The 26453-nt window shown below is 32.8% G+C and overlaps 1 protein-coding gene across 2 annotated transcripts in view; it reads right to left on the minus strand.

Annotated features, from left to right (window-relative positions):
• LOC132795755 (neurogenic protein mastermind-like) overlaps positions 1 to 26453 on the minus strand; it is a 111839-nt gene that overhangs the window by 45131 nt on the left and 40255 nt on the right. Inside the window, exon 1 of one of the 2 annotated variants that reach the window (XM_060806629.1) lies at positions 10715 to 11293. The exons of the other annotated variant lie outside the window; for it this stretch is intronic. Coding sequence (XP_060662612.1) covers positions 10715 to 11188 — 474 coding nt within the window. The 5' untranslated portion in view covers positions 11189 to 11293. Of the gene's footprint in view, positions 1 to 10714; positions 11294 to 26453 lie in introns of those variants that run through there. 2 annotated transcript variants of the gene reach the window in all.

The following is a 26453-nucleotide window of genomic DNA, read 5'->3' on the forward strand; positions in this document are numbered from 1 at the left end:
AAATATATGAAATATCTCAATAAATATATATAAATTGAAAAAAATTGAAAAGTACTAAGAAAATACCTTAAAAACAAAAAAAAAAAAAAAAAACAGATAAGTAAATGTAATGAATAAGAAAAAGGAAAAATTCTAAAACACAAAAGTTTACAAAACTATTATCATACATAAAATAAATTTAAAAATAAACCAAATTAAAGAAAAATAACAAAATAAATCAACAAAAAATAAAAATTACAAATAATTATGATACAAAAATTAAAAGAAAAAAATTTTAATTTAGAGAAAATAGCAAAAGTTAATAAACACTTAAGTATACAAAATAATTATCATAAATAATGTTTTATGTATAAATTAACAAAAAAAAAAAAAAAAAAAAAAATAAACAACATAAATCAATAATTAAAAAACTAAAAATAAAAAATAATATATGTAATTCAAAAGTAAATAAGTTAAAAAGAAATAAAATAAAAAAGAATTTAAGTAAATAAAAATATAAATAAAAAATTATTTAGTATTTCCTTGTACATATATTTTATATTTATTTTTAACCACACTTTTTTTTAATCAATTTCATGTAGACCTTATGATTTTATACAAAGTTCAAAAGCACCCATTTAAATTCAGTTAAACTACCTATTTTTTATTTTAATTCAGTTATTTATAAGTGTAGACCATCGTACAGCAGAAAATTGCACCTTAAAAAGTCATTTGATAGAAACGAAACCCTTAATTAAGCTGCCTATGTTTATTTCATTTCTTATTTGTGAATAGTGTGTGTGGTGTGTGACGTGGTCTCTAGTGACAAAGTTGTCGGGTGGATTGATTTGGTTTCGGCAGCCTCAGCATAAAAGCTTTTGTATGCTGCAGAGCAACCAGACAGCAACAGAAACAGCGGCAGCGACGGTGACAGCGGCAGAGCAAGAGCAGCAGCAAAAACAACGACAACAACAACCGCGACAGCGACAGCGAACGCGACCGAGACAACAGAAGCAGCAGCAGCAGCGACAGAAGGCAGAAGCTGCGCCAGCAGCAGCAGCTGCTTATTGCTGTTCCTTTTTGTGCTCGCGTGTGTGTGTGTGTGTGTGTGTGCGAGGAGCATACTTATGCGTCTGTGTGTGTGCGAGTTTATTGGTTGCTAGCGGCGTTGGCGACGTGCAATCGTCGCGCTGTCGCTGTCGCTGCGAATGCAGCTGCTGCCCGCTGTCGACAGCGCAGCTTACGCATGTGCGTCAGCTTGGAAACCACTCGAAGCTTTGAGCCGTTGCTTGAACATCAGCAGCAGCAGCTGCGGCAGCGGCAGCGGCAGAGCAAAGTCTCCAAATGGAAGCTCTGAAGCTGCAGCTGAAAGTCGAAGCTGTCGCAATGCGTGTATGTGTGTGTGTGTGTGTGAGTGTGCAATTTGATAATATGCAAAATTTAAGCATGTAAAACAAATACAACACACAAAAAATATAAAAGTGTGGGCGAGGTTTTTTCCATTCCCCACCTTCCACCCCGCTTTGCACCTTTAAAACACATGAAGCTATGGCAACCGTCTCAAAGGAGTGAGCAGCAGCAGAAAACTCGAGTAGAAGCGTCGAAGCGAACGCAAGTGAGAAAGAGACTGTCAGTGTGTGTCCGTGTCTGTGTGTGAGTGTGAGTGCGTGAGCAGGACAAGATGAGAATGAAGTGAAATTAAAAATGCTTCAACATTGAATTGCTTAACCTGTAGCATGACTCACAGGAGTCCAGTTAATATTGCGCATAAATGCACTGCGAGAAATTGCAAGCGAGTTGCGTACTAAAAAGATTCGATATTATTATATGATTGTTTATGGGAATTAATTTTGATTTTAATGAAATATATACATTTTTTAATATCAAAGTAAAAGCTAGGGTAATTTTTTTTTGTAATTTAGCTTATCGATAAATATAATATTTCCAGTTTTTAAATTTACCTATAAAATATCCAGCAATATTTAGTAGATACATTAAAAAAAAAAAATAGCAAAAATATTACATGAAAATTGTTTGAATTTTTTTTTATATATTTAGTTTGTCAAAAATTAAAAATTATGTTAAAAAATTAATGAATTTAAATAAAATTGTAAAGAAATAACAAATAAAATATAAATTAAATATAGAAATATAAAAAAGCGCACAAAAATATGTATCCCAAATGCATGACAAATAATATATAATAAAAAAATATATGTATATGATACAATATGAAAAGGAAAAAATTAACAAAAAAAGAAAATATAAAATAAAAATTTATATGATATAAAATACAATAAAAAAAAAGACAAATTAACAACAAATATAAATGAGAATATAAAAAGAAAACAATTAACAACAAATAATATATAAAATAAAAATATTTATGATATACTATAAAATAAAAAAAAAAAATTAACAACAAATATAAATGAGAATAAAAGTAAAAAAATAAACAACAAATAAAATATAAAATAAAAATATTTCTGATATAAAATATAAGAAAAAAATGGAAAATTAACAACAAATACAAATGAGAATGGATTTCATCGAAAAATGCATAATGAAAACGAATAAAAAATAAAATATAAAGTAAATAATAGGGAAGGCGATTATAAAGTAATTGTCGATTGTCACATTTCAGAGCGCATGACTAAGATGCGTTATTTCTGTATCTGTAAGATATAGTTGGGCTTATCTATTGTGCATTATAATGCACAGTATGCGAGAGTTTTAATTCGCATTTCGCACTGCAAGTTTTGTTGTGTGGGGCAAGTGTGGGTTGCAAGTGCAGAGCGAGAGTGAGAGAGAGAGAGAAAGAGAGAGAAGGAGAGATGCAAGCATAAAAAAGGGATACGGTAAAATTCGCTGTACTCGCATGACGCACTGCGAAGAGGCGGCACAACAAATTTTTTTATACGCTTGTTTTATTTTTTCGCTCACTTCTCGTAGGCGCTAACTGCCACACAGATGAGCCGCAAATTGTGTCCCTGCCTCATCATTGTATGTGTGTGTGTATGTGTGTGTGTGGAAAGGGGTTTCTTTCAGCAGCTTCAGCTTCTCCTTGCGTTCTTCTTGTTTTTTTTATTTTTATTTTTTAACAAGGGGCTACTACAAACAACATTCGCCCAAGCGAAGAAAAATTAAAAAGAATGTAGAGTGAGAGGGAGAGAGAGAGAGTTGTATGTGTGTGTGTGTGAGAGTGTATATAAGAGCTTTCTATGTATTTGCATTATGTCGTTATATACTTAGTATAGCTGTAGCTATCTTGTTGCTGGGCCTTACTTTTATGTAAAAAGAGCTGAATAAAAACGCAACAAAAACAAATACACACACACGTATATATAACTGTATGCGTGTGTGTGTGTGTGTCTATGTATCTCTGTGCATCTCTCAATGTGTAGCTTTGTACTTTGCACGAGGTCAGATTCACACGAAACGTTAGTGGAACACAAACACACACACATACACACATAGCAGCGGCAGGAATAACGCGAGTCAAATCAAGTGGATTGCCACACTAGGCGAAATGGGGCACATGGGGCATATTTTTGACAACGCCAAAGTTGATAGAAGAAAGCAAACTAATAACTGGCAAATGCAATCAATACTTCTTACTTTGTATATGTCTCAAAATATACCAAAACAATATACCACAAAAAAATACTAAACAAAAAGTCAAATATATTGGTATATTTATATGGTAATACATTCAAGATATACTAAATAGTGCATAATATACCAGATTGTCAGCCAAATCAACTAAGACCCTTGCTACAAAAAATACTGAAAATATACCGAATGGTATATTTGGTATATCAATATAGTACCACATTCAAAATATACCATAGACGGCAAAATATACCAGATTGTCAGCCAAAAAAACTAAAATCCTTAGTAAATAGGCATTTTTATCCAAACAAAATCATTTCTTTAATAACTTTGACAATTTTTATCTGATCGCAATCAAGTTTCCGGAATCACAAAGACCATAGTTATTATTGTACCTTCCTAGATCGCATCGGCTGTTGACGCTGATAAAGAATCTATATATGTACTTTATAAGGCAAGAGATGCCTCTTTCTGCCTGTTACACTCATTTCATGGAGGCACAAAGTTAAGATACCCTTGTACCCTATGGGTAGCGGGTATAACAATTCGAATAACTTTACAACATTTTGCAGTTCATATTTCTATTTATTATTTATTATTGTTTAGAGCATTTAATACTAAGCTACAATTATAATTTATATACCATTTGGTATATTTTTGTAGTGTTTTTACAGTATATTCGGTATATTTTGAGAAAAATACCGTAAAATATATTTCTTTTATTCAAAATGGTTGGGGGGTATCTCACAGTCGAGTACACTCGACTGTAGCTTTCTGACTTGTTGCTAACTAGTTCAATACTTAATAAAGAAATTAAAATTTAAGAAAAATATTTATAAATCGGACTTTATTATTATTTACAGAATTTAATACGAAGCTACAATTATCATAAATATTTTGAAAATAAGCCTGTCTGTATAAAATCCTACACTTCAACTAGATAAACAAATAAGAAAGCTACAGTCGAGTGTGCTCGACTGTGAAATGCTCGATACCCATTTTGAATAAAAGCAAAACAGTGTACCTCAAAAATACTGAAATGCTACATTTAAAATATACCATCAAGCTAAAAATATACCAAATAATATACCACAAAAATATCAAAATATACTTATGGCCATATTTGGTATATCGATAAAGTACTACATTAGAAAGATACCATAGAGGTAAAAATATACCGGATTATATACCAGATTATAAGGTGTAATTTGCCATACAAAAGTTCTTCTTAATAACTTTTAAAATTTTTCTCCGATCAGAAACAAATTCTCAGGAATCATTGAAAAAATATGTTGAATTCATTTTCATTTCATTCGTTATTCATTTTATTTACAATCTAAATTTCAGAATATTGGCAAAGTTGAACCACATCTAATATCTTTGATATATTCAATTTCAATTTCTTTATTAAGTATTGAGAAAGTAATAAAAAAAAAGAGTACTATAAAAACACAGAAACTTTCATCTATGATTCAAAGTATGAATTCAGGAATTTTCTGCATTTATGTTGATCAACTTTAAATAGAGTATTACTTTTCGGAGAATCCGATTTCCTAAATTCCTCTATTGCAGTAGTTTTTAATAATGCTTCACAAGCGTGTATCTATTATCTGGGTGTTTGGTGAGGCGATAATAGAGATAGATAGATAGATAAAGTACCTTTTGCGTACACATTTGTCGTACGTCATTTGGCAATGGGGAAAACTGAACGGAAATGTATGTGTGTGTGTGTATCTAGATACAAACATGCATATACTATATATATATATCGGTATATCTATATACAACAGAGTGGCATGTGTGTTATTGTACTCATTTCTACGTATCTGTAGCTATTTAGCTGCTGACTTCTATGTATCTGTATCTGTATCTATGCAAAGTATCTCTGTATCTGTATCTGTGAGTGTGTGTGTGCCTATTACCTTGTATCTATGTGTGTATTTGTATATTTTTATAAGCGTGCATTGAAAATAATTGAATGAGTAAAATATTGCCAAACAGAGTGAATGACTGACTGACTGACGACGCTGCTTGATTCTAGTTTTGCCCAATTGCTCTCTTTTTTTTCGGGTACTCACAATATCGAGGGGTAAAATAGGAGAACATCAGCAATAGAAGTAGAACAAAAGGCGTTGGAGAAGATGAAGATGGAGGATGGAGACACGAGATGAGAGGAGAACAACCCTTGAAGCAACAAACATTGAAACGTAAACCCAAAAATACTTTTCCAAAAAAGGGCAAATAAATGAAATTAGATTGCAAAGGCCAAGGCAAATGTGTATGTGTGTGTGTGTGTATCGCTGTGTGTGTGTGTGTGTGTGTGAAGGGGTGTAGAGGTGGTTGGTTTTTGGTCGACAACGACGACATGTTAATTACGCATTGAATATTTTGCGTCGACTTTCGAGTTCGTGTTCGTATTTACAACAAAACTCGCCACAATCCAACGGATACGCAGTATCTCAAAATGAGTGGAAAGAGCGAGAGCGAGAGAGAAGAGAGAGGGGGTTGTAGGTGGGGGGAGGTAGTCAACACTAGACGGGGGTTAGTTTCAGGGGCTTCAACTGCGCATCGAAGAGAAGAGCAGCAGCTGCTGTTGTCCCCAAAAACAGAAAAGCAATCGAAGTCCAAATGGAAAATGCCTGCACATAGACAACAACAACAATAGCAACAACAACAACAATAAAATCGACAACTATATCCAGGTTTACTATATAGAGCGGACAACAGTTTTACGTTTTTGGTTTGTGCGTTGTTTGTTTGTTTTTTTTCTTTATGGGTAACGACGACGACGACGATTTTACGTTGGGTTCGCTTCGTTTTTGTCTCATCATCAACATCATCATCATCATCAACATCATCATCATCATCATCATCATCATCATCATCATCATCATCATCACGTGGCATCGTCGCCCAGGTTCTGCTGTTCGCTTCGGTTCGATTCGGTTTTTTTAAGTAGCTTTGCATTAGTCTAGTATATATACATATATATATATATCTCTATGTGTGTGTGTGTTTGTGGCATTCATTGATTGAAATGACATTGAGCTAATCAAGCGAACGGAATCATCAACAAACAAGACACATGAACTAACCAAACACAAGCCAAAAGCCACCAAGCACCGCAATTTGTTTATGCCCAATTATTTAGTAGGTGTTAAATGGACACCAACAACAACAACAACAACAGCATTTTTGCGCATTTTTTTCGAAGCAGCCAAATCTAATCGGAAAAGATCACCACAAATGCTTAAACTCAATTTAGTTAAATGCTATTTCTGGAAATTATTCAAAGTCAAAGCAAAATAGCATAAGTAAATACTTAAATCGATTTCGGCATTTTGCTGATTTTAATTTGATTCAAATTTTACGAAATTTAATGTTAAATATATAAAGCTTTGAAAATCTATCTATTTAGTATGTTTCCAAAGTCGAAAAATGATTTTTAAATAATGTTTGTAAGCTGGTGAAATTCGTGTACAATTATTTTAGTAATAATTATTAAACATTTGAATTATAGAGCCTTCATTTATGTTTCATTACCATTTATCAAATTTCTTAGAAAAAAATACTACACAATGGTATAAAAATATACTATATAAAAATAAAAATATACATACAGTACTAGAAGAACAAATTATTAAATCATATTTCTACAAAAAATTAAATGACCGACATTGAATTCGACAATAACATAAAAATATACCATATTATTTAAAATTGAATTTATACTATGCAATAAAATGATACCATATTAAAATACTAAATGTAGACATTGTTCTATTTTGTAAACATACTAATATATCATTTTTTTATTATTAGTGAATACCATTTATTGATTAAGGCAGAAATATAAAGGTATACTATATAAAAATAAAATACATACTATAATATAAAACTATAGTATGAATATACTAAATACATATACTATAATAGTGCGAGTATACCATACTAGTATATTTAATATATTAATTTAGTATATTACAGCATGTATACTTTTATTTTTATATAGTACACTTTAGTAGTATTTTTATTTTTATATAAAGTATTTTTATACTATTGTCTAACTATACTATAATCTCTAAATATACTATAAAAGTACACAATATGAAAATACTAGTAAAGTATGTATATTTAATATATTCATATAATATACTTTTATAGTAAAGTATGCACTATAGAAATACTAATATATCTTTTTTCAAAAAAGTATTATTGAGTGCCAGCCATTGAAATGGACAATAGTATAAAATATATACTGTACTGAAAAACTATACTATATTAATATACCAAATATACATACTTTACTGTACAAAATACTAATATATCCTTTTTTTATTAAAAAATATAATTGAATGCTCAAATTGATATATTAAGTACAATATAATTTGAAATTAATATGAATAGTTTCAGTTTTAGTTGAAATTTGACATTGAACAATGTGGGCTAAAATATATTTTATCTATTTTAATTATTATTAAATGTCTGTCACATTTTATGGGAAAATATTCAACAAATTTTATATTATTCTGAGAATTATTCTTTTTTAAACATTATTGTTTCATTCATAAAAATATCACTTTTCTAAAACTATTTTGCCACAACATTTTCAAACACAAATTGTTAAAAGAAAAATTAAATTTAATACACCAAATGGAAGTCCTTAAAAAAGGTTTGGGAAACCTTTTTGGAAATCGCAAAAAAAAAAATAAGAAAACCGTGGGTGAATCAACCACCCAAATTGGCCAGAGAGAGAGAGAGAGAGAAAGAGAGAGGGAGAGAGAGAGCAGGTGGTGATGATAATGCTTGGTAGTCGTAATATGGCTATATAATATAAATACGTGTATGTGTATATATAAAGTTCAGCCATTGCGACTTGTATGTAAATATTTATACTGCAAAGATGACGCATATATATATTTTTCTTTTTTTTTTCTTTTTTGGCAAGCATGTAAAATACATAAATGTATCTCTCGTTCTGAGTGTTGCACATAACGCTGAGATACTTGCTGTATATTTATGCATTTTTATTTCATTGACATTGACATTGAAATGCATCGAGATAGAGAGATATAGAAAGAGAGAGATGATCTGACTAATACGCACTTAAAGCTATATAGAGAAGACAAACAAGTGACTAACCCAAAAGTTGCAAGTTTGGAATTCGATTGTTCGGTTGCGTTGTTTAGTTTGTGTTTTTTTTTTCGTTTTGGTCCTTCGGTTTCGCCTGATTGCCACAATGTATACTATATACAAATAAATATATAATATATAATGCGAGGGGTTAAAAAACAGGAAACCAGCCGGTGACGCACACACACGGACGGACGGACGGACAGACGGACGGACAGTCAGATAAACAGACAGAAAATGTTTATTAGGTGCCTGGCCCCTCAACCAACAAAAATTTGTCATGCTTAAAGTGGCGCAACGCTATGACGCACAGCGCTTAAAACAATTTAGCTGGCAAACAAAAAAAAGAGAAAAAAAAAACAGAAATAAGGAAATGGATCACACGAAACTATGGCACACATATCTTTCGATTCTGACATACTTAAAAAATGTTAAAAATAGCATAATTCTGCCAAAAATAATTCGCAAGTATTTCATAATTTTGTTAAAATATTTTCAAGTATTCCTCCCAAAAATTGTATCCGAAATCGTAGCACAACTTATTATCTGCAATTTATTTGCACCACTTAACAACAATAATAATTGTCAAGTACTTGTTGTGCTATAAAAATAACTTCTGTGATCTCATAAAGTGCAAACTAAAAATAAATATCGCACGTCTTATCAATGAAATGTATTCCAAGAATTCCCAAAAAAAAAAAAAACAAAAAAACAAAAAAAATTTTGCTGTCGTTTCGCATAGTTTTCTTTGGAAGATAAGTGAAAAACCACATAGAAAGCGAAAGCGAGTGTTTTGAATAATCATAATCTTCATTTAGTGATAAGCATTCAACGACAACAGTGCATAAAATTAACTAAATCAATCCAATGTGAAATATACGCTTTTAATTAAAGTCAGATTTCACCTTAGCGGGTGTTTACTGTATTGTGGCATATTACCACAGCAACGAGAAATCGCATTGAAAACTAAACCAACTGCTGTTGTTGTTGCTCCTTCTCCTTCCTCCTGTTCCCCTTATTTCTACCCTTCTTATATACAGGTAAAGAGCCCTTAAGTATTTGTAGCAAACTCAATGTAAAATTTCATTTAAAATATGTAGCTAGCTAATTTTAAATACTAGAATTATTATTGTCTGTACCAAAATTCGCGACTCTAGCTTGCTATTCGATTTTTGCGGAGGTGGAAATGGGCGTGGCAAAAATTTGAAACAAACTTGAGTTGCGTGTAAGCATAACAAGTGTTGTCGAAAAAGAATTATATCTATATCTCTTATAGTCTCTGAGATCTAAGTGTTCATACAGACGGACGGACAGACAGACAGACGGACGGACATGGCTGTTGATGCTCATCAAATATATAAATACTTTATAGGGTCGAAGATATCTGCTTCTGGTTGATACATACATTTCATGGAGGCACAAAGTTAATAATAGTATAATAATAATAGTATATTCACGTAATTATCAGGTATTGTTTTTCTATTTTTCAATCAATAGAAAAATAATATATAAATATATATATAGCATATATTTCAAAAATTTGTGTAGAATAAAGTTGAGTTAAGCTAAGTTTTAACCTTAATTCTCAGTACCCGAATTAAATCAATATTCATCGAAGCCTAAAAGCCTAAAATTTCATCATTTTAAATGTTTAATCTTCTACAATAAATATATATTTCTTTTTAGTTTTCTAAATTATTTTGTTGGCAGTTTCCATTGAACTTGCAAATTTTTTAAATTTTCTACATAGTATATAAATAAAATATTTCTCTATCACTTGATTAAATCGCTTTGCAAATTTGTTTACAAATTCCAAACTTTTTGTGTGTAATTTATTTGCTGCGATTTATTGAGCAAATAGAATCTCAAGTGTTGAATGTCATGCGAGATGATATCGTTGAATTGAATTGTTTAAATATTTTGAATATTAGTAAAAATATGTTTCGATTTGATTGTTGTTTTAGTTTTGTTATTGTCATGGGAAACTTACATAAAAATCTTTGTAAAACAAATAATAAATTTCATCATCAAGATTGTTGTTGTTGCTGCTGTTGTTGGTATGTGGTTGTATTTGTTGTTGTTGTTGTTGCTGCAGCTGATGGTTGCTGTTGTTGTTGTTGTAGCTGTAGCAATTGTTGTTGTTATTATTGTTGTTGTTGTAGGTGTTATAGTTGCTATAATTGTTGCAACTGTTGCTGTTGCTACTCAATTGGTGATGTTGTTGTTGCAGCTGCAACGGCAACGGTTGCTGCTGCTGCTGCTGTGCGACTAGCAATTGTTGTTGTTGTTGTTGTTGCTGATGTAACTGTATTTGTTGTTGCTGCTGACTGTGTTGTAGCTGCTGCTGCTGTGGTTGCTGCTGCTGCTGCTGATGATGATGTTGCAGTTGTTGTTGTTGCTGTGGTTGCTGATGCTGCTGGTAATGTTGTTGATAGCTTTGCGCTTGCAATTGCCAATTTTGCATTGCACATGTATATTATGTATACACACATAGGCGTCTGTATTTTGTATTTGTAGTTGTGTCATGCGTATGTATTTCTTTTCTATTCTTATTCTTTGCGCTGCGAAACGAAAATTACAACTTTCTTTCTTACTTCATTCGCCAACAAAATTATAAGCACACACACTAACAAACAACACACACATTAATAAAAAAAATAACAAAAAAACAAAGACGCGATTTTCGAATTCGGATTCTCGATTTTGCTTCGCTTTTATTTTATTTTTGATTTGATTTCATTTATTTCTTTCGTTTTGTGTTTAGAATTTTTTCAATACACGCACACACACAGACACACTGTAATTCTCGCACTCACTCACACACATACACACACATTCAGCCACATGCACTAAATGAATACACAATTTATTTTGCGTTTTTCTTCTTTCTTTCTTTTTTGTTGTTGTGTGTTTTACGCGCTTTCCTTAGGCACCAAATTTTACGCAGTTTTTCTTTTTTGCACGCACTTTTTGTTTAATTATTATCGTAGTTGTTGTTGTTGTTGTTGCTGCTGCTGTTGTTGTTGTGTTGTTGTTTTTGCTGCTCTTTTCTTTTAAAGATTTTGTATTGTGAGTAGAGTACGTAAATTTTTCGTGTGTTTTTTTGCTTCGTTTGTTTAGACTTGAAATGAGCTCAAGGTAAAAATTTTGTATCAACGACCGACGACGACGACGGCGACAGCGGCAGCGACGACGGCAGCGACGTTAACGGCGACGCAGGCAACTCTGAGCAGCTGCTGCTGCAGCAGCTGATGTTGATGATGGGCTGGCTCTAAGCGCAGCTCGTAGATCTCTTTCATGCACACACACACACACACGTACTCACACTCACACAATGCACCCTTTAAATTGCGTTTTCGAAACACACACCAAAGAGAAAAAAAATTCGTTGTGCAGTTTTGGCACACTACAAATAATTTGTGTTATTGACAAAACCAAAAAAATACACAAAAAACAGAGACTAGATATAAATTTAAAACAAAGCAAAGTACAAATATGCACATACATGTGTGTGTAGGTGTGCATGTGTGTATATAGAAATTAAAATTGCCGCAAACAAAAATCGCGCGTTGTTGTTATTGTGTTTGTTATTTTGACTGAAAGCAACGACGACAAATGTGTCGCCCAGCAAAATGTCGATGACGATGACGACGCAGCAGCAGCAGCTGCTGCTGGCAGCGACGTCGACAGCAGCAAACATGCATATACTGGGCACATACATGAGAGTGAGTGAATGAACAAGAGTATGTGTGTGTGCGAGAGATGAAGGCACAGGCACAGGCATTTGGGAGGTAAAGTAGGGAGTGAGTGAGAGAGCGAGAGACGAAACAAGACATAGGGCGCACAAAATACACGCGTTCGTTGTAGTTCTTGTTGTTGTATTGCCGGTGTGCTGTTGTTGCTGTTTGCTGTTATTCATTCTTCTGCCTCCTTCTTATTGTTGCTTTTGCTTTTTGGCTTTGGCTTTGCATTTTGCTTTTGATTTTGCAGCTACTGCTATTGTAGCTGTTGTTGTTGTATGTACATGGGCAATCGCATTGGCATTGCCTCGACATGACCCTGTTGTACACACACACACACAGTGCTGAGCACAAAAGGTATGACAACAACTGCATAACTAGTATAACTGTTCTTGTTGTTGTTGTTGTTGAGAAAGCGGAAATAAGCGAAGCGCAAATTGCAAGCAGCAATTGCCAGCTGTGGGCGTTCAAACGCACTGAGGGCGTGGCCCACAACAACAACACAATAACAACAATTGTAATTACACCATTAAAAAAAAAACAACACAGCATCAACAATATGTCATTTGTTTGCACACAATGAAAGCAGAGTATACAATATTCTCCACTTCGTATCAATTCACCACAATGCCTAATCAGAATGTTATTTAGTGCGGCCAATAAAAACATTTTTTATGCATGGCGACTTTTGAATACCCTGCACTCTAAAATTTTAAATTATAGCAAACCCAAGAATGTATTTTATACAAAATAATATAATAATTTTACAATTACTTAAGATTCTTATATCGAGAAAATCTTTAATATATATTCCAAAATCGAAAAACTCATTAATTTAAAAATTGAAAAATCTAATGTAATCTTTTTTTGATACTGCTAAGAACATTATTAACTTTAGATCCTTTTCGGAAATTCTAGAATTCACGAGTCTAGTTTTTCGTTTGTATATAAATCAGTTTTTTTTAACAGATACACTTTAAATTTATTTTCGAGAATATTCCTTAATAATTACTTCAATATTCCATTCAATACAACAAAATTTCTTGGTAAGCTCGAAGAACAGTTTGGAAACTTTGTGAATGAAATTTCATAAGTGCTGACTCATTGCTGACTCCATGAACATTGTATGTATGTATGTATGTGGGTCATGATCATATCGTCAGATCTCAATCGACCCTAGCACCAAATGTCCAAAAAGCAAAACCGAAAAAAGCTTCTGGAAATCAAAAGCAACAACTAGAAAAGTCTTATATTTTAATCCGTTAAAAAAAAAAAGAAAAAAAGAATTGAATGAGATCGCTAATTGAGTTAGTATTTTTTTTCAGAAATTTAATACTACATTCCAATTGGGGGGAACTTAATGAAGAAAATAAAAGTATACACACATACAACAGTTGAATGAACTTCTTCAACGGCAGCGATTTCAGATCATAAGTAGCACCAATTGAACAATTAGGGAGCACACATTCAGTTCTCTGACCGAAAAATATTATATGTGAAATGTGAAGAGCTCAAAAGAAGTGTCTTTGGTGGCACAGTGAAGAGGCGCTTTAGATCTATGTAGATCTATCATTAACAAACAGAGATGAGAGAGAAGAATAGATATGTATATCTGAGAACGATGATAAATTTCTTAAGTGATGTTAAAAAGAACAAAAAAGTGATAGTTTTTGGTTTAATAAATCAGAAATTGTAGTTTTTACAAAAAATATACAATATCATAAAAATAACTATGGATTAATACAACCTATGTAATTACTTTACTATATATTTCGAAACAACTCCGAAATATAAGTTGCTTCAACTTTTATCAGACAATAGTTAGAATATTATTGAATATTTTTTCATAATAGTGAAGACTACAAAAACTCATCCATATGTGAAAATCAAATTAAGAAATTTCTCTTTTTCTTGTATTATATTATAATAATATATTTTGATATATAGATGAGAAATTGTAGTATTCAAAATTTTGAAAAAACTATGGATTAATATAGATATATTTGCATACATAGTATGATACAACCTTATTACTTTACAAAGTATAAGTTGATATACAGTTTATCAGATAGATAGATGGATTTATAATTGGGGATTGACCAAACTTCTGGATGTCAAAAGAAGAAAACTTTTACATATTTATTACGATTACAATTATTGGAAAAAAGCTGTTTTGTTTGGTTTCGGTTTTATTGTATTCTTGTTGCTCGTTGGCTTTTGATTATTTTGTTGTGTTTGGTTGTATTTTTTTTTATTTTTTATGTGCTGTTCTGTTCGGGGCGTAGAAATGAACTCAAAGCGATAATACTACTTGTATTGTATGAATGTGCAATACATATGTGTAAGTATGTAGAGTAGGTAAGTATGTATAATGAATTGTTAAAGTGTAGCCATGAGAAGCAACAACAACAACAATCTGTGGCTAAATATACACGGACAGACAGAACCCCAATGTGTGTTTGTATGTGGCAGACGTTGTCGTCAACGATGTTGTTGCTGCTGTTGTTGGGTTGCCGTCGTATCAACAACTACAGCAACAGCAACAACAGCAGCACTTGGCATGCTCGCCTTCTGTACATTATGTATCTGTATCTGTATCTAAACATATACACTTAGATACATAGATACATGCATACCGACATGACAGACTGACAGAAGGCAAACCAAACCAAGCCAAGCCAAGCCGAGCCAGGCAACCATACAGACAGACGGACGGACAGACAGACAGACCCAAGTAAATGCTTCTTTTTTGAACCGGTTGAAGTCATATTTGCCACCGTGGAAGAAGCAGAACAACGACATCGACTACAGAAGCAGCAGCAATCGTTGTCGACGTAAGCATCGAAAAAGCAGAAAAGAAATACGCGACGCATCGACTATTTTGCTACTTCTTATAAGCATTGTATTGAAGCTTATACTGAATATAACCCATGGCCATAGTCCCATCATCATCATCATCACAAAATGAGTGCAAAATATGTTTCGCGTTTACAGCTAACAATACAACAAACTTGACTCAGAGTTGGCTATCAAATTTCCTGGCTTAAACAAAATACCGAAAAAAGTTGTCAACAACTATGTTATCGATAGGTGGTTTAAAAAGAAGTCAGAAACTAACCAATAACCACAAAATAATCGATAATTTATCGAAAACGCATATCGATAATAGATTTATCGACATTTTAGCTACGTATCGTCTCAGGCTATACTCAACTATATATCAAGTTGAATGTCAATTTACAATACAATCATTAACCATTTATCGAAAACGCATATCGATATAAAATATATCGATATATGTATCTATTCAAAACAAAGCTCTTAGTCCAATAACATAACCACTTCTATATTAATATACAACCAAATTATCGATAATTTATCGAACGCATTTATCGATAATGTATCGATTTTTGCAATATAACACCACACTCTCAAGTAATGTCCAATCATATAAAAAGTTGAGTGTTCATTTAATATGCATTCATAAAAAATGTATCGATAACACATATCGATATACATATGTAGCCAGTCAAGACAAAGATCTTAAGCAATGTCCAAATACATAACCATATCTCTATCAATTTATAACATAATAATCGATAATTTATCGATATACTTTCGACACAAATTTGTAAGCACTAAATGTGATAACAAATACGTATCGATAGGCCATTTTATTGCCAGGTTTAAGCTATAAAAACTTTTAGAGCACAGATAAAATATTAACCCGCTCGCTTGACCGATAACCAGCAAAAACAACAACAACAAGCAACGGCAGGCAGTCAAGTGCTATCGATAACAATGCTTCAGGCTGTATGCAGAGAGTACGTACATATATTAGATTATATCTTATGGCAACTTCATTTCCATTTGTTTGGCACCTCTCACCAAACACACACACAGACACAGAAGTCTGGAGCTTGAGATACGTTTTGTTTTTTTGCGTTTCGTGCTTGCTGTATATTGAGATATCATTTGTGAGCTCTCGAGCTTTTACACATTTTATATTACTTTTGTGTGTGCACGCTTCGTCGTCTGTCTGTACTTTTACCTCTTACCCTCCTCTCCACTCCTCTCCCTTCTCTCTCTAGCTGTGGCTCTCGTTCTCTTTCTGTCCCGCGACAGTTCTAGCTTCAATAACCAGTGAAAAAAAAGAAAAAATAAATACACACACACACACAGAGCGAAAAAATTATGTATACACACGCCAATCGGTTTATATCTGAGATATATGTATGAGAACAGAGTGTACAAGTTGTTGGTTTGTTTGTATATCTGAGAGGTTGCCAAAGTGCCAACCAAAAGGGGGGGAAGAGGGAGGACGGGGGGAGGAGGGAGTTGTGAGTCAAGCGACAAACGTTTCGTTGGGTCGGACTGGTCGATTAAAGCGAGTGCCTCTGAACACAACTCTGTGCAGTCGAAAAGCGGGAGGGGTAAAGTTACCCACACCTCTCCTCTCTCTTGCTTTGCCTATACCCCCCTCCCACCCTCTCCGCTCTGGTGTCCATCGTCAGCCACATCGACATCGGCCACATCTACCTCTCTGCAATGGCTCTTTGATAATTTCTCGCTCATTTTGTGACTCGTCGTCGACGTTGTGGGTGCAAATGTGCGACAGGCAGCAGCCTCTTCTTCTTCTTGTTGTTGTTGTTGTTGTTGCCACACACTTTCCACTCTCCACCCCCCCTTCCCACATCTATCTACTCGTTGCAGCCCACCCATATACCTCATCTCTCCGTCAGTGTATGTGTGTGCTGTATCTGTATCTGTGAAGCCTTGTGTATTAATTCTAATAAGAAAGAAAAGTATCTGCTGATGTTGATGTTGATGCTGCTGCTTTAGCTGTTGCTGTTGCTATTGCTGTTGCTGACATCTACGTAGGTAGTTACGATAGATAGCTGCAAGCTACATACAGGTACATACAGTAAACACTCCCAAGTTCAAGCCAATCATTAAATTAGCTAAGAAGCGGAAGCAACGCTTATCGAATACTATCAACGAAAAAAGGCAACAGTATTTTAACAAATTTCGAATTCAAGAATAAATAAGAAAATATATTAAAAATAAAAAAATAAATAACAAAAAACAAATAAATAACAAAAATTCGAATAATACAATAGTAAATAATAAAAAAAGATGTTCTAAAAAAATTAAATAATCAAAAACAAATTATATAAAAATAAATTTAAAGATTATAAATTTAAATAAATATTTATATATAAAGAATACTAAGAAAACATATTATATATATATAAACAAAAAAAAAAAAAAAAACAAATTATAAAATTTAAAAACATTATCAATTTATATTAAAATTTAAAAATAAATAATAAATAATTATAAAAAAATATATATAAAAAAAAAAATTAGAAAAAATAAGAAAATAAATTAGTAATTATTAGATCAAATTTAATAATAAAAAATAAATAAAAATTATTATAGATAATAATAAAAATACATATGATAAAAAAAATTTAAAAAAGATATTATAAAAAATAAATATAGAGAATACAAAAAAAAAATATATTAAAAAATATAAATAATAAAAAGAAATAATAAAAAAAAACAATCCCATTACCAAAATACCAAATATCTGTCAACTAAATAATCAATTTGAATAATTGGATATATAAGATATAATTGGATTGTCAAAGCTTTGTAAAGATTTGGAAGGCACCTTAAAGCTTGCGGCATCAATTTAAGCATTCAGTTTGAGAATAAACAAAGTTAACACATAAAAGCCTTACGTGAACTGATTCACAACTAGCTAACAAAAGAAGCACATTAAATCTGTTCTTGACTGATTCACAACCATCTTAGGAAAAGAGCACATTAAATCTACTCTTGCAAACAAAATAAGGTATTCCATTTTCAAAGCTTTTGCAAGCGCTTAATTAGCTTAAAAAGCACATTAAAGTTGTTAGCCTCTTTAAGCTTGAATTAAGATTTTAATCATTCTTAATATTAACAACCAATCTTTATACAGTTATTGACAATTGGAACTCTTCCTCACAAAAATTAGAAACTTTTTCAAGCAATTTTCAAGTTATCAAATGTTTGTTAAAGCTTTAAGCTTTCAAAGTATAAACCACAAAGAAGACTTAGAAAAAATACTTAATTAAATGCGAATCTTTAAACTAGATTAAATGTACTTGAAAAACAATTCAATAATATAAACACTAGCTTCAATGACACTACAAACAATGGGCAAACAAAAAAGCGCAGCTTTAAGCACATTAAAGCTAAAGCTGTTTAGCTTAGCCAGTCATCACTGTGGCCACAATTCGTGATTGCTGGCAGCAACTTAGCGAGTTAGATACGACAACAACGTTGACAATGCCAATGCACTGAAGTCGGTTGTCTTCAGAGTCTCGGCAGTCTTCTGAGCTGAATCTTCTATGCCATGTTAATTGCCAGAGAGACTCTCCGTATCAATTTATAAATGCATGAGTGTGTGTGTGTGTTCGTATTTAGGTATCTGCCAGATACAAGATACACACACTCATCGATGCCGAAGATATGTACACATGATGGAAGTGTATCTCGCCATATTCACAGTCAAAAAACCGTTATCTCTGTTGCGGTTTTATGCAAGAAACAAACAAATACGTAAATACGTGATTTGTGCTACGACAACGAACAGATACAGATACACACACACACACACACACACTAAGACACAGCGCTTTGCAGATACTTTTTGGTTTTTTTCGCTTTATTTTTTTTAATAGCGAATGTGAATGGCGCAACAAGAGCAGCAGCGAGTACATAATAGCACAAAGCATATTATGTAGATACTGCACACGCAGACTTAGAAACAAATACATATAGTATATAACAATACACGAAAAGAACGCAGCACAAAAAACAAACCCCAAAAGTGGCGACCGTTAAAAAGCAAAGCTTGTAAAAATTCATGAGCACATACAACATTTTATAGGGCACATTTCTCTAGCTCACATTATATAGTATACTATACTACCCTTTGACATTGAAACAGGGTATTAACATCGATAAACCTTCCTGGTTACTAAAATTTACACTTTCGTTCAACATCTATTGAGAACTGATTTTATAATTTTGCAATTTGTTCTATATTTATTGTCGAAACTGAATGTAAATAAACACATTTTATTTTAGGTTTTGTTTTTTCTCTTTTTTAACATATTTTGAAAAACTGTATGCGAATAAGCCCATTAAGGAATAATATATTACTATCTGAAAAAATCCTTTAAACTCAAATCTTCGCTATAATAACAATTTGACATAGAAATTCGATTTAAGACCAAAATAAGAGCAAAAGTAACGTTTTTTTAAAAGCAAATTTTTGAAAAATAAAAAAATTGTCCAAATTTTTAAAATAAATCGATCTGCTTAACTGTAATATAAAATTTATATTACAGTTAAGCAGATCGATTTATCTTGATTTTTTGTATTTACATATATTATAAATACATATTTACCAACAAAAAATCATCATCAAAATTGTCTTTAAAAAAATCGTTCCACTTTATTAGTTGCTCATCAACTTTTAAGTATCTAAGTCTGTAAATAATTCTGTACAAATAATCTACATCCCTTGCAAATTGATACCGAAAAAAACCAGTGTATTAACTAATCGATTCACACTAAGCAATGCCTAACCATAAGATGTCATCGATAAATTGATGTGTTATCGATGCTCATTTGCTTCGCTTACTTGGCTGCAAAACTTGCAAGCGAAGCACCCTGTATTATGCTTTGCTTTCGCATGTGTGTGTGTGTGTGTGTGTGCATGTTACGCTTTTCACTCACTTAGAATTTCAATTTGCTCAGTCTGTTAATCAAACACAAATTTTTGCTTTTCACACACATATACATTCATATATATATGCATATGTATGTAAGTATGTAATCACACACACAGACACACACACACATGCACATTCAGTGAGCAGCAGCAACAAGAAGAAGAAGCAGCAGCAGCACTTTTTGCAATTGGGGTTCAAAAACACCAAACAAAAATTTGGCCCACATTTTTGCGCATCCATTTTTGCTCCGTTGTTCTTGTTGTTGTTGTTGTTGTTGCTGTGCACAATATTCTTTCCAGTTAGAGAGATGTGTTGGGTTTCATACATCTTCATGCCGTCCTCTCCACCCTTCCCCCATCCCACTCAGACTCCACACTTTAGCTCTCTCGTACTCGCTCTCTCTCTCTCTCTCTCTCTCGTTGTCCCTTGCCCACGACGTCACTTGTGTGGCAATAATTTTTTTTTGCGTTTTTCGTTTTGGTTTTTGCTTTGTTTTGTTCCCGTTTAGTTTAGTTCACTCTTTTAGCTCGTTCGCTTGGCGCTCTCTTCGCTTTGCTCTTTGCAGAGAGACGGAGAGACAGAGAGAGAGAGAGAGAGCTCGTTGTCTCTATAGCTCCGCTCACTTTATGCTCTGTGTTTAGTCTTTATCAAATCAAATTGTTTAAACAAAATGCACTCACATATAGTGCATGTTCTCCCTCTCTCTCTGTCTCTCTCTCGCTGGCACACTCACTCGCTTGCATTTCTATTGTGATTTTGCTCTCTCCACAATAATTATTATTATTATTATTATTTGTATGTAGTAAATTAACAAGTAACAACAACTGCGACGACTGCGGCGACGACGACGACAACGATGACGACGGCAAACGGCGGCAGCGACGGCAAAAAAAAACACACACACACACACACAAACAAACACACACACAGAGACAGCAACAACAATAAAATGTGAGCAGAAATTAACGCGAGTAAAACGGAAAGCACAAAAACAACAACAGAAAAAAAAACAGAGAATTGCTTTTTCGTTACCGTTTTGATTTTGATGGCGTTTGAATTGCGACTGAAACTGAATGATGCTGTTGCTGTTCCGCTGCTGCGTTGCTGAAATGCAAAGCGACGTCACGAGGCGCAGCGCAGCAGCGACGCAGCGTCGAAGTCGGCAAACGCAATGGCAACGGGGCCTGGGCAGCAAGCAGCAAAGAAAACGGCTAAACACACTCTGGACTGGGACTGGGCTGGGCGTGGGCAGAGCGCCAGTGACTGAGGCCGAGGCAGAGACAGAGACAGAGGCCGAGGCCGAGGCCGAGGCAGAGCCAGCCAGTGACTGAGACAGTGACAAGTGGGGTGGGGGGTGCTGGTAAAGAGGAATGGGAATGGGAGGCTGCTGCTGCTGATGCTGCGTGCTAGCAAAGGGGCAGGTGCTGTATGTGCGTGCCTCTGTGTGTGTGTGTGTGTTAGTGTTGTGTGTGTCTTTTGCCTAGCCGCATTTTCAATTTAAACGCGCGCACATACGAGTGCAGCAGCGACAACGGCAGCGACAGCGACAGAGCGCTGCCAACTTAGCTAAAACTTCCAAATGCGTAGACGTCGACGCGCAGATTTTTATTTTACGTTACGTTAGAGGTCCAAGCTCCAGCAACAACAACAACAACAACTAGAGAACCCAAAAGCAGCCCAAAAGTCGCTCCCCCCAACAAATACACACACACAGAGTTACACGTACGCAATGGTAGACTAACTAGGAGCAGCCAACCAAGGCAGCCAATACAGCATCCACTAGAGCACACACATTCACATTCACATTCACATGCACATGGCGCATGTTGGAGGCAGGCCGCAACTCAATCGCGACGTCGACTGCGCGACTGCGACGTCGTCGTCATCGTCATCGTGGTTACAACTTGTACCCAGCCAGGCAACCAGGCAGCCAACTATACACCTAAAAGCCCGGCACACTCAACATCACCACACTACACTACAAAACACACCACCCACTGTGACTCACACCACACCACACCGCACACACACACACAAACATACATGGAGAGAGAGCGAGAAATAGAGTAAGAGTGAAGAGGGGAGCAGGGAGCAGGCAAATGAAGGTGGCAACAATTGCGTTGCACGCGAGTCAAAACTATTGCCAAGCAGCACATTTCAGTGGCCTGGCAACCCTCAACAACATCATCATCATTATCACCAGCAGTAACATCATCATCATCATCGCCTTTATTCTCTCCCCTTCTATTTGCTATTCAAAGTTGAAATGCACTTGAAGTGAGCTTACACTAATTTGGGGGGTATTATATACATACATACATATACTCTCATAGTTTGCCTCTCGCCTGATGAATTCCCAACAAGAATTTTGCCCAACTGCAACTGCAACTGCAAATCATATAGTTGCAGCAACAATGCGCCATAATTTTGATAGCACTAAGTAGACAACAATATTCTGAACGATTTGAAAAAGTTTTAACAATTATCATGTGATCTAATTTAATAAATTGTTTTCAATGATTTCTAAATTCGTTGAAGGACATTTATAAAAAAAAATGCGAAATTTAATTTTTATTTCAATTCATTCAATTTTAAATTAGTTCTATGTATTTTTTCTTAAATAAAGCCTTTAAAGTATTTACATCTTTGTTCTTAAGAGTAATTAAAAAAAAAAACCGAAGTACTCCACTTAGTTATGTACATACATTTTAATACTTTTCAATTTTCACAATTATTGTCAATAGCTAATTCGAGTGTACTTGAGAACTGTTAGGTTAACAACTCTATAATCCCCCCATTAGACATTAAACCCCATCGTATGTCCTCACTAAATACAATTTGTAGCAAAAACAAACTATTGCAATGCAAATCCAATCAAATTGGCAATTATGAATTGCACTGAAATGATTCAAGTTGTGCTTATATATAAAATTAAATTAATGGTAAAATGAAGTAAAATAAATAAATAATAAAAAATCATAATAAAAAAATAACTTAAATAAAATTAAAATAAATAATTGATTTATTAATGAAACAATAAGTAAAATGTATATACACAAAATAAACAAAATGAATAAATACAGAAAATAAATTAATTTGAAAATAAAATAAAAATGTATAATTACATTAAAGAATTATAATTAAATTAAATTAAATCAATTAATTTCATAATTCATAGAAAAATAAATAAAATAGAAATTAAATTAATGAAAGAAAATACAATTTTTATAAAATACAAAATTTAATACAAGAAAATTAGTTAAAAGAATAATTATGTAGAATGAATAGATAATAATAATAATAATAATTAAATGAAATAAAATAAAATAAATATAAAATAATAATAAATTGATTAAAAATAAAATAAAAAATAAATAAATATACCAAAAAAAAATATATACAGTAATAATTGAATACAATTAATAATTAAATTCATAATTCATAGTGAAATAAAATAAAAATAAAATTACCTAAAGGAAATAAAATAATTATAAAACAAAATATAATTAAACATAAAATTAATGAATGGGCGTAAAATAAAGGAATAATTATAAAAAAATAAATAAATAATAATAATGAAATGCAAGAAACTAAATTAAACTCATGAAAAATCCCTACAAATTGAATTCATAATTAAATAATTTAATATATGTATGTAATTATTCAAAATAAATACATTTAGCTGTTGCAAATAAATTTTATATCAAAGTCGTAAGGACTGCTATTTCAATGTTCACATATGTATAATTCGAAATTAAATAAAATAAATAAAATTCTGCACTACATTTACTGCACATTAAATTCATAATTAAATACTTTAATGTATAATTATAAATTCAGTAAAATAGAGTAAAATCTTCCCTTTATTTATCTTCTGTTGCATTGCTCAACACAAATTCATGATGCCCCGCTTTCAGCGGCCACTTTAAGAGAAGAGTATACAACATAAAGCACATTCTCGCTGCTGCTGCTTTAGCTTCTTCTTCTTCTTGCAGCGCAAGTCATCCTTTATGTGCTGTTGTTGTTGTTGTTGCTGCTGCTGTTAGCCATGCTTTGTTTTAGCCAACTGCCTCCAACAACAACAACAACGACGGCGGCTGCTTGTCGATGATGAAGTGGTCGACAACGACGACGACGACGTCGACAGCGATGCCACCAACAACAACAACAAGAACAAGAAGAACGTCGACGTCGCCGTCGCCGTCGTCGTGTTGTCGTCGCTTTATCGTGTTGTTGTTCGGGGCGGCGGCGCGGTCGATTCGTGTGCGCCGCGCATAATAACCACACGCATATACACAACAACAACAACAACAACAACAACAACGAGGAGAACAAGCAAAGCAGCAGTGAAGATGTTGATGCTTTTGCTGTGTTGTTCGGCCAGCAACAAGCGCACTTTAAGTGTAGCAAAATGGACTGCAAAACTGTACACACACACACTCTCATACACTTACATACTCGTTCACCTATACACACACACACACACACTTGCGCTGCCAAAAGCTTCGCAAAGCTGGCCCCAAATCTATGGGCCAATGCATTTCAAGCTAATAGACGACGACGACGACGTCGCTGCTGCGTTGATGACGGGCCACATTAGCTGCTGTCCCCCTCTCCCTCTCCCACTCTCTCGCTCTCACACACCAGCAAACTCTTTCCCTTGCTAACTTCCAGTTGGCAACGCGACCAATGTTGCCAACTTGCTGCTGGGCGTCTCTCTAATTATAATGTGTTCGGTTGCCTTTTGCTTGCTTGTTTGGCATTCCATCCAAGTCGAAGGCACCAAAACCGCGTGTATGTGTGTGTGTGTGTGTGAGTGTGTGTGTTGAAGCCACCAACACATGCTCACGCACATAATTGGCTTAAAGTAGCTAAACACAACAGCAAAGTGCAACAAAACGAGCAAAAAAAAATAAACAATGAAGAAGAATCCAAAATATATTAAATATAAAACAGAACAGAATATACTTAAATTGTAAATAATAATAGTAATAATAATAATAATAATAATAATAATAATAATAATAATAATAATAATAATAATAATAATAATAATAATAATAATAATAATAATAATAATAATAATAATAATAATAATAATAATAATAATAATAATAATAATAATAATAATAATAATAATAATAATAATAATAATAATAATAATAATAATAATAATAATAATAATAATAATAATAATAATAATAATAATAATGAAAATGATAATGATAATAATAATAATGATGATAATGATAATGATGATAATAATAATAATAATAATAATAATAATAATAATAATAATAATAATAATAATAATAATAATAATAATAATAATAATAATAACAATAATAATAATAATGATTTTAATATATTTATGCCACAAAAATTAACTGCACATTATTGTAAAAACAGAAACTAGGCTTTAATCGAATTAAAAGAATCTGTTAAGAGATCAAAGTAGTCTTATAAAATATTATCACTTTTATTTTCTTCTATTATTTTATATAAAGAATTGTATAAGAAATAGAAATTCTTAATTGAATTGACTGTTCTTCAGCAGATTTTTTCCCAATTAATTTAAATAATACTTAAGATCACTCCATTAAATATGGAATTCTATTTCTTATGCTAAACTTTTCAATTGTAATTAACTTTGCCGGAATTATTTCAGTATCATAATTTTTAATTATCAAATTTAATTCAAAAATTGAATTGCTTTGAGCACTACTAGAAAAATATGTTCCACTTAAAATACGTTATTATAAGTTACTATTTTTTTAGACACCTTTTAGAATAAAAGCTGATATGATCCATTTATATTATGATAATCTAGCATATCTGCTAATTCTAAGAATAATAGGATGTAGGAATATTTTCTTCTCTGGTATCAACAGATAAAAACCACCAAAAAATTTAAGGATACATGGACAACGATGTATTCAAGCGGATACTTTTCGTTTTTACCTTATAACTTTTCGAATTTTTCTCTATCCTTATTTTTTTGACTAGAATATAAATAATAATGTAATAAAAATAAAACAAAACAAAATTTTGGGTTTCCTTAAGTGATTATAATTGAATGGGTAACAAAAGTCAGAATCGTGAACACACATTCAATTTTGCACGCCACTTTTTATCTATAAACTGTAAAAGTGAATATATCAATCTATATTATAAAGTCTTAATTTAGTGTTAGTTTAAT

Source organism: Drosophila nasuta, chromosome X, assembly GCF_023558535.2.
Source record: "Drosophila nasuta strain 15112-1781.00 chromosome X, ASM2355853v1, whole genome shotgun sequence".
Taxonomy (NCBI): Eukaryota; Metazoa; Arthropoda; class Insecta; order Diptera; family Drosophilidae; genus Drosophila; species Drosophila nasuta.